We start from the raw sequence: 15,516 nt of genomic DNA, 5'->3' as shown, positions 1-15,516 counted from the left end.
TGTTTGGCCTTAAATAGTCATCACAAACTAATAGATAAGAAAACAAAAAGACTCCTAAAACATAATAGAACTAGTAAGATTTCTAGTATGTAGTATAAAATATATTTATCCTAAAAACAAATCTAAAAGTTAATGAATCCTATATGCTTAAAACACGAAAAACCCACTCAAGTGAATGGTAAAAACGTGTAAGCCAAATCTAGACTAGTATAATATACTGGCTAATTATTCTAGGGAATTATATCACATCCGAGATTGTAATTTTAACCTAGCTAGAAGTAAGTACAGCATTAGCATCAGCAATCTTAAACCACTGGCTTCCAGGGTCACAAGTGTTGTCGATTGTTAAACACTTGCAAGCGGATGTAATGAGAGTGTTATTGGAATCCACATCCAAACAAGCAATCGAGTTGTCGTCCAATCGAGTTGCAAGATGGAGCTTCGAGGCTGTGATCGGAAGCCATTGTGTTCCTCCTCCTAGACATTCGGTGGCAAGCCTAGCACGACGATTCAAACCCTTTGCCTTCAAGCAGTGGAATGAATCCTTGATGCCAATGGTCAGTTCGGGTGTGTAGATCCAATGGTCGGATTCAAAGCAATTTCCAAGCTTAATTCCCTTCACTGGATCTTTTACGATGCATTGTCCTGTTGATGGGTGAAATATAATCTTGTGTGTGTGGCGGTACGTAGGGTCTGGACCTGCATATCAATATTACAGGAGTTACTCGGTCAGTATTACAAGGGTGACAGTTAGAAAAGCTCTTTATCAAAGAAAAGAACGCGGCCAAAATAAACTAGTTACCTCGATGAGGGGATTGAATAACAGAGATCTTGTCCAAGAAAGTTTTGTTACGAACATCAGTCCAATTCCATGTTAGCACTCCAAAAGCTTCACTATCTCCGATAACTCCTTGTCGAAGATTATAGCTCCCAGCCAATGTCCACAATGCCCAATCTAAGTCATGTTCAACTGCTAAAGCAAGAAAACAGTTAAAGAATTTCTTGTCGTCCTTAGATGTGCCACTCAAGGGTAAACCCCATTCTCCTACGTATACAGGATAGCCTTGTTCGAGCAGGAACAAGGCATTGTTCATCAGGCTGTCTGTCATATTTCCACAAACTTGGTTCGCGTTATTGTCCCTCCAATCTAGCCCTGCTGAGAACGAGTACTGATGTACCTCGAAAGCTAGCTTTCCTGTGAAGCTTAGAGATACCGGCTTTGTCTTCAGGTAGGTTAAATCTGTGTCGTAGCTTAGCCCGGAAAGAAAGACTAGTACATTTGGGTTGGCTTTGTGTATTGCCTCTGCTCCTCTTTGCATGTACCTTCATTTAGTTGATAGGTTTTAATTAGCAGAGTTAATTGAATTTCAAATTAAAATATACTGTATAGTAATTCTACAACAAGTATCAAAGTAATTGTCTATGAAAGATTAATTATTACTATATTCTTTGTATATGTGTATAATTAATTCATCTAGAAATCTTTGATTGTCTTTGAAAGCAATTATGTCTATAATTCATCTACTTGTAGAATAAATATAAATGTATATGATTTTCCATTATACCAATTATCCATGTAAACAATTATGTGTATAATTTATCTATAATTGTCCATGAAAACAATTATGTGTATAATTCATCTATAATTGTCCGTGAAAACAACTATGCATATTGTCAGACAACCCAAAGGGCCAAAATTTATAATTAGGTTTTGTACAACAATTTGAATTTCCTTGGTTTAAATCTCACATTGTTATTTTCTTTCTTCTCTTAAGACGTAAATAAAATTTGATCTTAAGTTTAGTTTTTATGTTGGCAAATTGATTAAATTGGATGTACATAAAACATAGGTATTGTAGATTTATTACCTATACCAATCGTCAGCATTTTGCCTTGGTCCGCGAAGTTCATTCCTTAAACTCAAACCAATAACATATGGATTATCACGGAAAATTGTGGCCATTCTAGTCAAGCCTTTGATCCAAACCTCAGGGTCGAAGTATTCATCACCAAAGAAGCCATTGCCATCTGTCAGAGAACAACACCATTGTGGCTTACTTACATGATTATCCAAAATCACCATAACCTTGTTCTTCGCTAGGCTTGCCACGACTGCCTGCATCAATTATAAGCAAATAAGTTACATACGTGTACAAGGTACTCTCTTTGTTCAAAATTAATAATCACACAAATGTCTAAAAAAACTTATCACGTTTGATTTCAAAGAAATTTGTCTATACATGAATAACCCCTAATGGTAAAATAATGCTCACATGTTGAAACGTACTTGTGCATTATGTTCTGAGTAGAATATATTTGTAGTACACTTATAGGACCATTTACTTATACTAGTATGTTTTTGGCAGGATTAGGACCATTTTCTATTTTTGAGTTCTCTCACCTTTTTTTATTATAACTTTTCACTGATTTATATTCCTATAATCTGTCACCTACTATAAGCAGTGGTATTATAATTTCAATTTATAAAAATAGCAACATAGCACTCTAATAAGACAATATTCTAATATCAATGATCACCATAATTGTATCTTACAATATCACTAGAATATACTTGTATTTCTTTCCTAAATACTAAGATAATTTAATCAAGAAATTTAGAATATTGTGCATGTGTAGATGTTCTTTGCCTGTGTAGTAATTCAGCTTTGTGGGAGACATTTAAATCATGCATGTGATGTACTCCGTATAATTTTGACTTGAAGTTAAGGTTATTAGATATATAATGCATTGTTATTCACATTCAAGTCCATCCAATTATAGATATAAAGATCTACTCTGATCCGTGTTATTATCTTTAACATATTACTTCGTATTACATTAAGCATAAATTTACGTACTTTTTAAAATTTAGTGATATATTATATAAGGAAAGGTATGACACAATTGCATATATATCTCAGGAAAAGACCAATAAACTCAAAGTTTGAAGCAAAAATTGAACACAAACAAGAAATCGGATTAGAAAAAATAATGATGAAGATCGCGATAAAGTAATTAAGTTTACCTGGATAGCATCAATGAGGGGGAGGTCAACAATGGAGGGATTATTCGCTTGTAAATCAGCAACCAAGCACTTTGAAAGACCATTACTTAGATAAGACTGTCTTACAGTCATAGAAGCCAATGTTTCATTGGTTGGCAAATACATTGGATAAGTTAGCCTAACGCAGTTAAATCCCATGTCTTTTATTTTCTTTGATATTACATCTGCTGGTTGTTTTGTTAGCCCTTCGGCCACCATCAACTCTAGGTGTGATGACCAGTTTATGCACGACAGCTTTACGCGCTGCCCCGTGTTGCTGTCCACAATCCATCGTGAATTCGTCGATAAGGGAAGCGCGTGTAATGTGGGTAGGAAGAGGGAAAGGAGTGAAACGATGCAGAGGAATGAGGATATTGTGTACAAGAGTCTCTTCCCCATGTTTGTTGAATGTTTGTTGAATGTTTGGTTTGTAACAAGTTGCGAGGGTATATATTAATAATACTACGTATATATATATATGTATATCCTTCTTCTTAGGTTCTGTTTTCCTCATTAACCTTATAACACTTTATATAAGGTTTAATAAGTTCAATAAGATAAATTTTTCATGCAAGTCCAATTAGATAAATTTTTCATGCAAGTCCAATTAGATAAAACTTTTGAATAAGTTGAAATTTGATAAATTCAAATAATTAACGAGTTCACATTAGTTCAAGACTAATATGATAAGATCAGATAGATTAAGGGTCTGTTCAAGGCTTATAAGTTTATACAAGTACATTAGATAAATTTAAATAAGATAAGATTAGAAAAAAAAAGTTATGAAAAGGGTCATCAAGTACAAATTACAACTAAATTATTAAGTTTTAATAAATCTTAATAAGTTCAGATAAGTTAAGAATAGAACACAGTAATTGAAATTCAAGTGAAAATAAAATCATGTTAATTATCCTATTATTGTTGCAAGTGATTGTGTGTCGAACATTAGGGCCTACTTTGAAATCTATGTTGAATTCTTGTATATACGAATGCATGCATGTGCATTATGTCCTCTTTTGTTAAAAGTTACAATAAACTCTCAAACAAGAAAACTATTCCAATCTTATTAAAATTTCTTACCATATAAGTTGTGTAATGCCATATTTTTATTAAATTTTAAATGAGATTGAGTAGACCGTACCAAAGCCAAAAATTATTTTAGACGGGCAGTGTCCAACAATTAAGCTCTATACTTTCAGTTTTTAAAAATCTTGGCCAATCTCAAAATTAAAGTCCGTGATCAACTTGCTAGCTAATCAAGGAATCACCAATATTATTATTATTTTAGTTATTTATTTTTAATTTTTTTTTTGAGAGAAGGAATCAACTACTTGATTGTACATTATTGTTTAACCCATATTAAAATCTAATCTAATATATACTTCTTCCATTTCTATTTAGTTGACGCGTTTGATTTAGGCACATATATTAATTAAGGAGGGGAGAGAGAATGAGAGAGAATGAAAAAACCAAGTGGGGTAGCTTGTAAATGCAAGGTAAAAAATTTACCCCAAAAGGAAACGTGTCAACTAAAAAAAAACTTCCTAAAAAGGATTACGTGTCAACTAAAAAGAAACGGAGGTAGTATATTTAAAGGGGGTTTTTTTCCCAAGTTTTTAGAGAGCCACGTAGGATCTAATTTTCTCAGCGCTCCATGTAGGATTATAAATCTTAGTAGCAGCCAATTAAATAAGAGATTATTAATTTCTTTTAGAATTGTATAATTCAAATGTCACGTAAGCATAAATTTAAATTAATTAAATATTATCTTTTAATATTAAGAATTTAATCTAAATATATAACAAATTTTAGCTGATAAATACAAAAATAAAAAATAAAAAATAAAAAATCAAACAAATCGTGCATCGCACGGGTTTCATCTAGTTATATCTATTAGGAGCATTGTGTTTTATTTTTGATAAAAGGATAGGTGTTGATTATAGATTAAAATTGTAAAGCAAATTAAAGTTTATGAGGAAATCTAAATTCATCTCAAAGTTTATTCTTTTTTTTTTTTTTTGACAAGAAGGTTAAAATTTATTGAAAATTGGTTAGAATATAACCTGATCTGAATTGTTTTTTTTAATGGAATATATACTAAATTGTTTGATAAATGTATAATTGATAAAAATTACTTTATCTAAAAGATTAAAATTAATTATAGATAATCAAGTTTAAAATAAATTTCAAAGCAAATAAAGTTATTCAGAATTGGTTAAAAGTTATCCTACAACTTTTTCATGTAAGCTAAGAGCATCTCCAATGGTGTAAGGACTTGCTTGCAATATTAATAAAATTTCTAACTACATGCTTACCATTGGAGAACAAAAAATTGAACAACATGCTAGCAATTGTAGCTCAAACAAGCTACATGCTTGATTGAAAAATAGACAAATAAACTCCACTCATATCGTAACATGTGTATAATTATTTATCTATTTTATAAATTTTTTTTTTTTACAAACTAAAAAATGTTGTAGCTTACCATTGGAACACTTTGTTGCTAAAAAGTGTTGTAACTTAAAAATTAATGTGGAAAAGCAAGCTACAAAGCATTGTAGCAAGCTAAAAATTATTGTTGTAGTTACTATAATAACTAGAAGTATATGCCCAAGAAACAATTGGCATAAATCGGCCTTTATACATATTTAAATACCAAATATGACCCTATTTGGAGGACTTGTCATAAAAACAAATTTTAATAAAAATTAGTTTTAATTAGTAAAAAATTACTCTGCATTTTGTCGGTAAAAAATGTTTATAAATGATTAATGTTTAATTAATGAATTCGCTTTAACTCACTCGTTACCAATTAGTATAATAAATAATTAGTTTTGTGCCCGTGCGATGCTCAATTTTTAATCTATATATCAAATTTTAAAATATATCATTGATATAAAATTAGTTAGGAATTGATGTACTTTTGTGACGATTTGCTATCTAGTAGGCATGTAATGAATAATAATAATGTTGGTGGAAATGTTCGATTTAATACATTAAAAAAATAAAAAATAGCAAAAAATAAATAAAATAAATAAAATAAAATACATGTTTAGGCCCGTTGTGTTGACCCAAACCCAAAACTTTGGGCAAGAGTTGAACATGTCTTGACTCGTAACCTGAAGTGTGAAGTGACCCAATCCGAGATGACTTACCCTAACTAACAGGTCTACTTAGTAATAAAATTCTAATTGTATTAGATTGTGAAGTATATTATTTTAACCAATGAGTATATATTATAAATGTATGTTTTACGATTTGAACTATTTTCTTCGCTTTAAAAAAATATTATGATATAAAAAATTAATTTACATGATAACTTTTGAGAATTATAATCAAATAATTTTTTGAATAAAATTATAATTCAATTTGTAGATCAGAAATATTGGTATTTTATCAAAAATAAAACTCTAAACTTACAATTTTATCCTAAAATTCTATCAAAATAGAATTCTAAACTAACTTTTTTATCTTATGAAGTTTATTAAAATCTATCCAACGCGGCGCGACACTTGACGAAAAGTTGGAACGCCAAGTGTCGCTGCTTCGTGACCTGGCTAAAAGTTTAGTTTTATATACCAGTTGTTTTATTAGTTATTTGATATGATAACTGAGTCCTTGACTTTCTTGGATTAGTTGTAATTATATTAAGCTCTAATAGTTTTTATCTTGGATTAGTTGTAATTCATGTGTTATATTGCAACAAGGTTCAAGTGCTCAACAAGCTAGATATATCACCTTTGGTTTTTATTACTCTCAACAAATGGTTATTATTTGTGAGACATAAAATATTCCTTTGTTGCGAGTAACAAGAACCGGAGGTAGTATATGAATAGTTTAATCTTAAATACACAAAATAGTTCAACCCAAAAAAATAAAAAAAATGACCCGTACACCCCAAAGACCCAAATTTTCAAATTGACCCGACCAATAATACGACTAGTCTATGTGACTATATGTCTATATGCCTAGTAGGTTATATAAAAAATCAAAAAGTAATATTTTTTTTTGAAGTGAAAGGGGGAATTAATTAATAAACAAAGATTGTGCAAAGTTTGTTTGGCTTTCCATGGGATAGCCCAAAATTACATCCTACGGATTTTCATCCCTAAAAATCTTACCTAAGTCATTGTCCAAAGAATTGTAAGAATACACCATGCCTTTTACATCAATATAAATATCTGAAATTGTGAATGCATTTACAAAGGGTAATTGGGCAAAAGATAATTGGACTTACATACAGTATGTTAAAAAGTTAGTATTATGTTACAGGAACTGAGGCTGTTGTGTTTGTACACTAGTAGTAATACTATCAGCAGCATCAACAATTTTAAACCACTGACTACCAGGATCACACTTATTATCATTACTTAAGCACTTGCATTTTGTAGTAATGAGATTGTTATTAGAATCTACATCTAAACAAACATTGCTACTCTTGCTCAATGAAGTTGAGAGGTGCAGCTTCGAGTCTGAGATTGTTGCCCATATCGTTCCTGTCCCGGGACAATTGAGACTGAGTCTCGCAGGGAGGTTCAAACCCTGTGCTTGTAAACAAAAGTATGAACCCTTTATATTAAGGGTTTGTTGAGGTGTGTAAGTCCAATGGTTGGATTGTGAACAATCTCCAAGTTGCACCCCCATTGGTGTCATTGGGGTTCTTTGGATGCAAAGTCCTGTTAGTGGATGAAATACAATGTTGTGCTTGTTACGATCTTGTATCCCTGGCCCTGCATTTCAATAAAAGTTGTTCGATAAATTTTATAACAAATACAGATCAATTGAAATTGCGCAAATGTAGAATTTGAAAAGGTTTAGATGTATACAAGTTTATAGCCGCTAGACCTATCATTATATATTATATGACTATTAATCTTACGTTATTATCGAATTAATGTTACCGGTTAAAAACTTAAAATCCTTTTATTATAGATCAAAATCGAAATTGTTTTATTTTTTTTACTTATAATTTATAATTAGAGTCAGGGCCTGTTCATATTTACTTAATTTCAGTTCAGTTCAGTTCCAATCAGTTCAGTTCAGTTCAGCTCTTAATTTCCCTCTCACATAAAATATTCATTTCAGCTCAATTCAGTTCAGTTCAGTTCCAATCAGTTCAGTTCAGCTCCAATCAGTTCAGTTCAGTTCAGCTCAGTTCAGTAAATATGAACAGGCCCTCAATTTATATTGGATTTTTTCCGAGTAGTTTAAGGGACAAGAACAGATTACCTTGAAGAGGAGATTGGGTAATAGAAATCCTTTCCAAGAAGCTTGAGTTTCGAACTTGAGACCAATCCGAATTAAGCAACCCATAGTACTCATTCATACCAACCACCCCTTCTCTCAAATAATAACTCCCAACCAAAGTCCAAAATGCATAATCTAAGTCATGTTCAACCATCCAAGCAAGAAAACAATTCAAGTACCTATTGTCATTGTCATTTATACCCCTTAAGTCTATTCCCCACTCACTCACAAACAATGGAAAGCCTTTATCAAGCAAAAACCCTGATAACCCCATCATGTTGTTCCTCACCCTACTACAAACTTGGTTTGGGTTACCATTTTTCCATGCTTGCCCGTCTGAGAAGGCGTACCAATGTGTCTCGAAAACTAACTTCCCGGTGAAACTAAGAGACACCGGTTGTTTCCGAAGGAAGGTGAAGTCTTTGTCGTAGCTCAGGCCGGAGAGGATGACAAGTACATTAGGGTTGGCTCCATGTACTGCTTCTGCTCCTTTTTGCATGTACCTTCATGTATACAACAAGTCAACAATTTTTAGAATGAATAGTAATTATAAGATGTATACTACAATTTTGGTGGTATAGAGTTAATTATGGACTGGATTAGGCTCAAAAGATTTGGAGTGATGAACACTAATTAACTCTTTGATCTTCAATCTTATAATTAAGTACATACCAAGTACAATTGTACTCTACCATTACGTTAAACAATGATAGTACACTAGAGATCTAGCCTATGTAGCCATGTATGCATTGAAGGAGCCAAGATTTTAACAATGGTAGGGCACTACACTACTAGATCACTTTTATCATGGTAGTCTTATATTAAAAAAAATCAAGACACATCTACGTATCGCAAATTCGTAATAGTACATTAAGTCAAAAAATAAAGAAATAAAAAAATAAAAAAATAAAAAAAAAAGACATTAGGAAAAAAAAGAGAGAAAGAAAAAAAAAATATCACAATAGGATATTAAGCCAAAAAATAAGGGAAAAAAATAAGGATATTGAGCAAAAAAAACAAGAGAGAGAGAGAAAAAAAAAAAAAAAAAGAATGTTGGGCAAGGGATTAGAACCCATGACCTTTGGCTACCAAGACACATAGTGGCTCCGCCACTGCATGTATGTGTACGTAGGTAACTAACTCATTATTGAACATACATCCAGGGTTACTACACTTTAAATGGTGCAAGACCTGGCTAGCCAAAATGGAATCGAGTATGGACCACTTAAGAATACGGGTGGTCCATATGAGATTCCAGGCCGGTCTACTTGCCACCTCTAAAAGTAGTAAAAATAGCAAAAGTAAAGATGTATGTTGTTCTAGCTTAGTCTAGAGTTCATACCTATACCAATCGTTGGCATTTTGCTTAGGCCCACGAAGTTCATTCCTTAAACTCATACCAATAACATTTGGATTGTCTTGAAAAAGAGTTGCCATTTTAGTCAAGCCACTTATCCAAAGATCAGGATTAAAGTATTGGTCACCAAAAAAGCCATTGCCATCAGAACTACTGCAACACCACCCTGGTTTACTTAAATGGTTGTCCAAAATTATCATCACATTGTTACTTGTTAGGCTTGCCACCACCGTCTGTATCAATATACACAACATATTAAAAGACCAAAAAATATAGAATATATTCAATGATTGATCCAAAAATCTATTAATTTATTTAATATTCTCTTTATTGGAGAGAATTTTGAGAAAATTCACTATACAACCAGTTGTATCTTGCAAGATAGAAATCAAGAATATTTATTTGTCCGCATGCTCACAAGGTATATTGTGATAGAAATGTATATTGTGAATTTGTGATGTGATATTATGAGAATAATATCGTATGAGATATTATTGTGAAAAGATATTAACAATATATATTGTATATATCTTTTCACAATAATATCTCATATGATATTATTATCGTAATATCACATCACAATATACATTCCTATCACAATACCCTCCGTGTAGATCTCGAACATCCGACTTGGACAATAAAATAAATTCTGCATCTGTCATCATCATGCCACAATATGTAATCATCTGCCTTCTAATCCTTTTGAACTACATCACGTTACAAAATTCCTCGCCATCGAAATTATCAAATCTCTCGGTAAAAAAAAAAAAAAATTATTATTTGTGAACTCTCACAATAATTGTCACACAATCACAATATTATACGCTAATTATGAAAATAACATATAAAATAAAATAAATTTTTTTCACTATCTCACACTTTTTGTTTTTCACGATCTCACAATTTCGCACAATCTCATATTATACGCAATATGAAATAACGTATAATTGAATCCCAAAAAAATAAAAATAAAAAATTTCCGTCACAAACTCTAATAGGAGTTTGTATTTGGTAACAAATTCTCTCTCACCTCACAAACTCTTGTGAGTTTTGAATTTAAGGTTCTCTACTTTCACACCTCACAAACTCTTGTGGGTTTTGTGTTTGTTTAATCTCCTAGTCTCCTACCCTTCACAAGTATGACCTCACAAACTCTTGTGTTTAAGATTTTTTTACTTATTCTCATCTCGCTCTTGATACCATGTTAAATATTGGGGAAAATAGTTCTCTGTATTTTTCCATTGTATTTTCCCATTCATAATATTCGGCCACATTACAATATATATAGACAATATAAATAACTAACCCTAATATTCCTTATTATCTTAACTTCCTAAATCTATTCTATATTGTATATATCTTTTCACAATAATATACATTCCTATCACAATATGAGCACATGACAAAGTCACAAAGATATAGTCTTGATTGTACCGTACTCAAAGTACGACCAATTATAAATACATCAAGATTGCTAAGAAAGCCACAAATAAAGAGTATTGATGTAAAAGGAATTTGATATCGAATATCATAAATACTTGCGTGGACCTGGTCCACAATAATATTATTGTGGACCCGATCTTTATACACACGCAACTGACATTACATTTAACATAGTGACCCTTATTTTTAACATATTAACCTTATTTTTAAGATAGTAACCTTTATTAAAAGTTGTATAACGTTTAATACTATTGTGAACTTGAAGTCCGACGTTATGATCCTAATTTTATCATAGTGACCTTATAAAATATATCATTAAAAAAATTAACCTCTTATAGCCTATATATTACAAAAATGACTTTTATTTTCAATATAGTGACCTTCATTTTATTATAGTGTCTTTTTTTTTATAAATAAAATAATCATAGTTTCTCTAATATTAGTGGTCCACAATAAATTAGTGTGAATCAAGTCCATTTAAGAATTTGTAATTGAATATTATACCTAAGATTTTAACTGACCTATTAAGATAGTTAACATACATTATTTTTATCAGATTGCTTTAATTCTTATTCCTAATACCTTATCCATAAATATTGACAAGTGGAAGAATAATGGACAAAAGTCATCAATGTCATTAATTAAAGATAAGACATTGTTGTCCCTTTCATTTTTATATCAAACTTTACATGTATGGTGGGATATCATCATCGATCTAGCCTACATTTGAGATTATAACATAAGAAATTGAATGTAGGAATTGCTCATTTTTCAGAACACCTTTTATGCAAAATTAAGCACAATTTGATTAATTGCACGCAATACTATATATACTTAAACTATACCGAGTATTTCATGATTTTCATTCACATCTTTTTTTTGCTTGAAAGGGACCGTCTACCAGCCTCATTATGTTTTTGCTAATTCGCTACGTAGATTTACATTACGCTAGACTAACGTGTTGAATTCTATACCCTAATAATCTAGTTACATTATTGACGTGATTTAAGGTGAAGGGTTTATACATATATAATGAGAGTCTATCTGAGTCATTCACGTGTTTTCGATTATACTTGTATATATAGTTATCAAAGTAAGATATAATTTAAGAGAATTTAGGGATGAGGATAAAGATAAAGACAACAATAACACTACAAGGACAGAATGAAGATAACATAGTACTTGATAGTGTTATTTAGAGATATGCGGTTAATCATGGTTTTGGATTTTAAACAACTACTTACCTAATGTGGGGCTGTGGAGTATATATGGACCATTTGGCTAATGTCGATAAAGCAAATTGAAGAAACGATTTTCAATTTAAAAAAAAAAAAATTAAGGGAGGCTGTCGTTGACCTGTTATTCTTAAATTATAGGTCACATTTGATTTAGGCTAATTTTAAGAAATAGTATTAGACCATTTTAAAGGAAAATTGGCTTAAAATAATCCCAACTATTAGCGGTGGGTGCAAAATAATACGAACTCAGTTATTTGCTTTCAACAGTACCACCTTTTGTAATATATGTGCAAAATGGTACACCAGCTATCGGAGAAGGTTTCTCGAGATATAGTTCGTCCATATTTATTATTATATTATTTTCATACTATTAATTATTAGTTTTTTCCAAAATACTTTATTCCTATATTTTAATTTACAATAACACACTATTTTGACATGCATGACACACACACACTTTAAGAGAGATATAAAACTAGATAAACGGAGAAATTAATCAACAAAATTATACCACCATTAAGAAGAAAGTGTTAGGTTTAAAAAATGAAGAAGAAAGTGTTAAGTTGCTACGATTAAAACTTGTAGCATAATTTGTCCGCTTACATAGTCTAATCATTTTTTTCAAATAGCTTAGCATATCAAAAGGTGTGATGTAAGTATTAAAAACAAAGAAAAAATTATGTTAATTTTGGGTTTTAATACATTTTTTAAACTAATTATATCAATATAATATGCATTTAAATACCCTATCTACTTTTGTTTGATAGTAAAAATAATTTATTTAGAATTAATTTACTAGCCTAATAAAGGAACGGAGCATTACTAATTTGGGATTGGATGAAATTTTTATTATAAAGTGTATTTTGAAAACAATCTTTTTAATTTTAAAAAATAATAACAAAAAATATTATAATAATGAATATGAACAGGATATTCCTTAAAATGTCTTCTTTGGTGGTTGATATACCATTTTGCACATATAGTACAAAAGGTTGTATTGTTGATAGCAAATAGTTGAGGCTGTATTATTTTGCACACACCATTAATAGTTGGTATTATTTTAAGTCAATTTTCCTAAAATAAATAACACTTAAAGGTTAAAGACTTATAAAGTAGTGGTTAGCAAGTTCTAGCAGTACCAACTTACATTATAAACTTATAATAATATAAAATATTAAAAGATAATCATATGAAGTTTACCAGATGTATGAACAAATAAAATATAATTATGGAGTATGTAATTAATAATTACCTGGAAAGCATTGATTAGTGAAAGGTCAACAATGGAGGGATTATTATCTTGTAACCCAGAAATGGAATCCAAAAGTCCAGCATTAACAAAAGATTGTCTTACAGTAAGAGAAGCCAATGAATCATTAGTTGCTAAATAAAGAGGCCAAGTTAGCCTAACACAATTAAATCCCATGTCTCTTATATTCTTTGATATAACATCTACTGGCTGATGGGTTAGCCCTTCGGCCACCACCAAGTCGAGGTGTGATGCCCAGTTCACACACGCCAACTTTATTCGCTGCCCCTCCTCGTTGATGATCCATCGTGAATTCGTCGAGAGGGGCAGCGAGTGTGACGCTTTGAGGAGGCCGAGGATGAGGAGGAAGATGAGGAAGAGTGGGGAGGAGTTTATAATAAGCAAGAATTTCTTCATATTTGGTTGTTTGTTGAGAATATTGATATATTGGTTGGTTTATGATCACATAGGATAAGAAGTTAGTTGGATATTTATAGGATGAGAAGATTTTGGATTGTGTTACTTTTAATTTGAGTTGTGAAAGGCAAGAAATATATGTAGGGGTGTAGCATAAGACAATTTTAATACCATGATAAGTAAAATAGAAAATTTTCACAAGTACTCATAATTAGCTTTATTTTTTTGTTGGGATATTTTTTGTTATTTGACTCATTGCATGTGTTATCTTATTGACTTGTAATGTAATCTTTGATGGAAATGAAATACTTGTATGTCACTTAAGGACTAATAAGGAAAGTTTAACTTAGATTTTGTTTTAAATGTAAATTATATAATCTTTGAATAAAACATAGCACTAGGTCATTTATCTTTAATAAATTGAAGAATCATATAAGGCATAACATATTTTCATATTGACATGGTACACTTTAAGGGGGTATTTCATATTTGGTTTAGAAATATGAAAATCGATCAAATAATGTGAGTGGTTGTTGAAACTTATTATAGAAGATTTTCGATTTATTATAGAAAATTGGTCAAATAAGGGTTTAAAATTCATTAATTTAAATGACTTTTGTGGAAATTTTTTTTATATACATAATCTATCATTTGGTAAAAAGCTTTGATTTCCCAATATTTTTGATATAGATTTTTCTTAACTTGTGATTGCTCACAAGATTTAGTAGTGTTGTACAATGTTTCAAAAAAAATAAAAATCATATAAAATCGACAATGAGTATTTAATTGTGAAAAGAAAGTATTTGTTTCATTGGAGAAGAAGGGTTTTCTTTTTTTTTTTTTTTTAAAAAAAAAAAACATATGAAATGTGTCAAAGGACAAAACTCTCAACTCATCCCTTAGTCTTTTTAGACAGGCTTCAATACCAAATTACCAACATTTTAATCAAGTTTTATTTTATAAAGCCCGAAGAAAAAGAGTAAATTTAAGTTACTCAATTTGAGTAACATGAACGGTTACTCAAAGGGCACACTGGTAATTTTGGGTGGCATTAGTAAGGGCAAAATGGGGCAAAATTTTCTACAATGGATTAACTGTTGAAACGAAGGGGGTGTTTCCGTGTTTGGTTAGTGGGAATAGAAGATGGGAATGGGAATTTAAATCCCATTTATTATAAAATCTCATGTTTATTTGATGGGAATAAGGTTGTGAGGAGGTAATGGGATTGAAAATAAAAGGTTTGAATTCCCATCAAAATAATACTTGGTAGGGGTGGTATTAAGAGATGGAAATTAAAAAATGGATAAAATGACAATATTGCCATTAATGAAAAGGGGTGTGAAAGAAATATTAGTTAGGCTATTTTAGTAAATTTGTTATTAATTTCCTATATATTCTCACTTTGCGATCAAACAAGGTAATTGGCAATTTGATATACTACTGGTAGTATTTACCAATCAATTTCCAGCCACATATTCCCAATTCCATTCCCATTCTTTATTCCCCCAATTTCCATTCCCAC

At 30.9% G+C, this 15,516-nt stretch overlaps 2 protein-coding genes across 2 annotated transcripts; both read right to left on the bottom strand.

Annotated features, from left to right (window-relative positions):
* Positions 1–268: 268 nt before the first annotated feature.
* On the bottom strand, positions 269–3,442 carry LOC145600770 (glycosyl hydrolase 5 family protein-like). Its single transcript, XM_081656635.1, has 4 exons — positions 3,026–3,442; positions 1,869–2,116; positions 803–1,323; positions 269–699 (listed from the first exon to the last, which is right to left on the bottom strand). Exons 1-4 carry the CDS (start codon positions 3,440–3,442, stop codon positions 269–271), a joined length of 1,617 nt encoding a protein of 538 aa, XP_081512761.1.
* A 3,742-nt stretch (positions 3,443–7,184) lies between these two features.
* On the bottom strand, positions 7,185–14,070 carry LOC145601346 (glycosyl hydrolase 5 family protein-like). The gene is made up of 4 exons (XM_081657346.1): positions 13,581–14,070; positions 9,633–9,880; positions 8,273–8,793; positions 7,185–7,773 (listed from the first exon to the last, which is right to left on the bottom strand). The coding sequence occupies exons 1-4, from the start codon at positions 13,992–13,994 to the stop codon at positions 7,310–7,312; spliced, it is 1,647 nt and encodes a 548-aa protein (XP_081513472.1). The 5' UTR covers positions 13,995–14,070; the 3' UTR covers positions 7,185–7,309.
* Positions 14,071–15,516: the final 1,446 nt, after the last annotated feature.

This window comes from Chenopodium album, chromosome 21 (genome assembly GCF_948465745.1).
Source record: "Chenopodium album chromosome 21, dcCheAlbu1.1, whole genome shotgun sequence".
Taxonomy (NCBI): domain Eukaryota; kingdom Viridiplantae; phylum Streptophyta; class Magnoliopsida; order Caryophyllales; family Amaranthaceae; genus Chenopodium; species Chenopodium album.
This window is presented reverse-complemented; position numbering and strand designations above follow the sequence as displayed.

What these genes read in the sequence shown, in the direction of transcription:
- LOC145600770 (XM_081656635.1), bottom strand. Translation starts at nt 3,442, where the DNA reads ATGGGGAAGAGACTCTTGTACACAATATCCTCATTCCTCTGCATCGTT. An exon ending in CCCTCATTGATGCTATCCAG is followed by an intron (nt 2,117 to 3,025) that starts GTAAACTTAATT and finishes TAATTGATGCAG; the next exon opens with GCAGTCGTGGCAAGCCTAGC. An exon ending in AATGCTGACGATTGGTATAG is followed by an intron (nt 1,324 to 1,868) that starts GTAATAAATCTA and finishes AACTAAATGAAG; the next exon opens with GTACATGCAAAGAGGAGCAG.
- LOC145601346 (XM_081657346.1), bottom strand. Translation starts at nt 13,994, where the DNA reads ATGAAGAAATTCTTGCTTATTATAAACTCCTCCCCACTCTTCCTCATC. An exon ending in CACTAATCAATGCTTTCCAG is followed by an intron (nt 9,881 to 13,580) that starts GTAATTATTAAT and finishes ATATTGATACAG; the next exon opens with ACGGTGGTGGCAAGCCTAAC. An exon ending in TACCCAATCTCCTCTTCAAG is followed by an intron (nt 7,774 to 8,272) that starts GTAATCTGTTCT and finishes ATTGAAATGCAG; the next exon opens with GGCCAGGGATACAAGATCGT.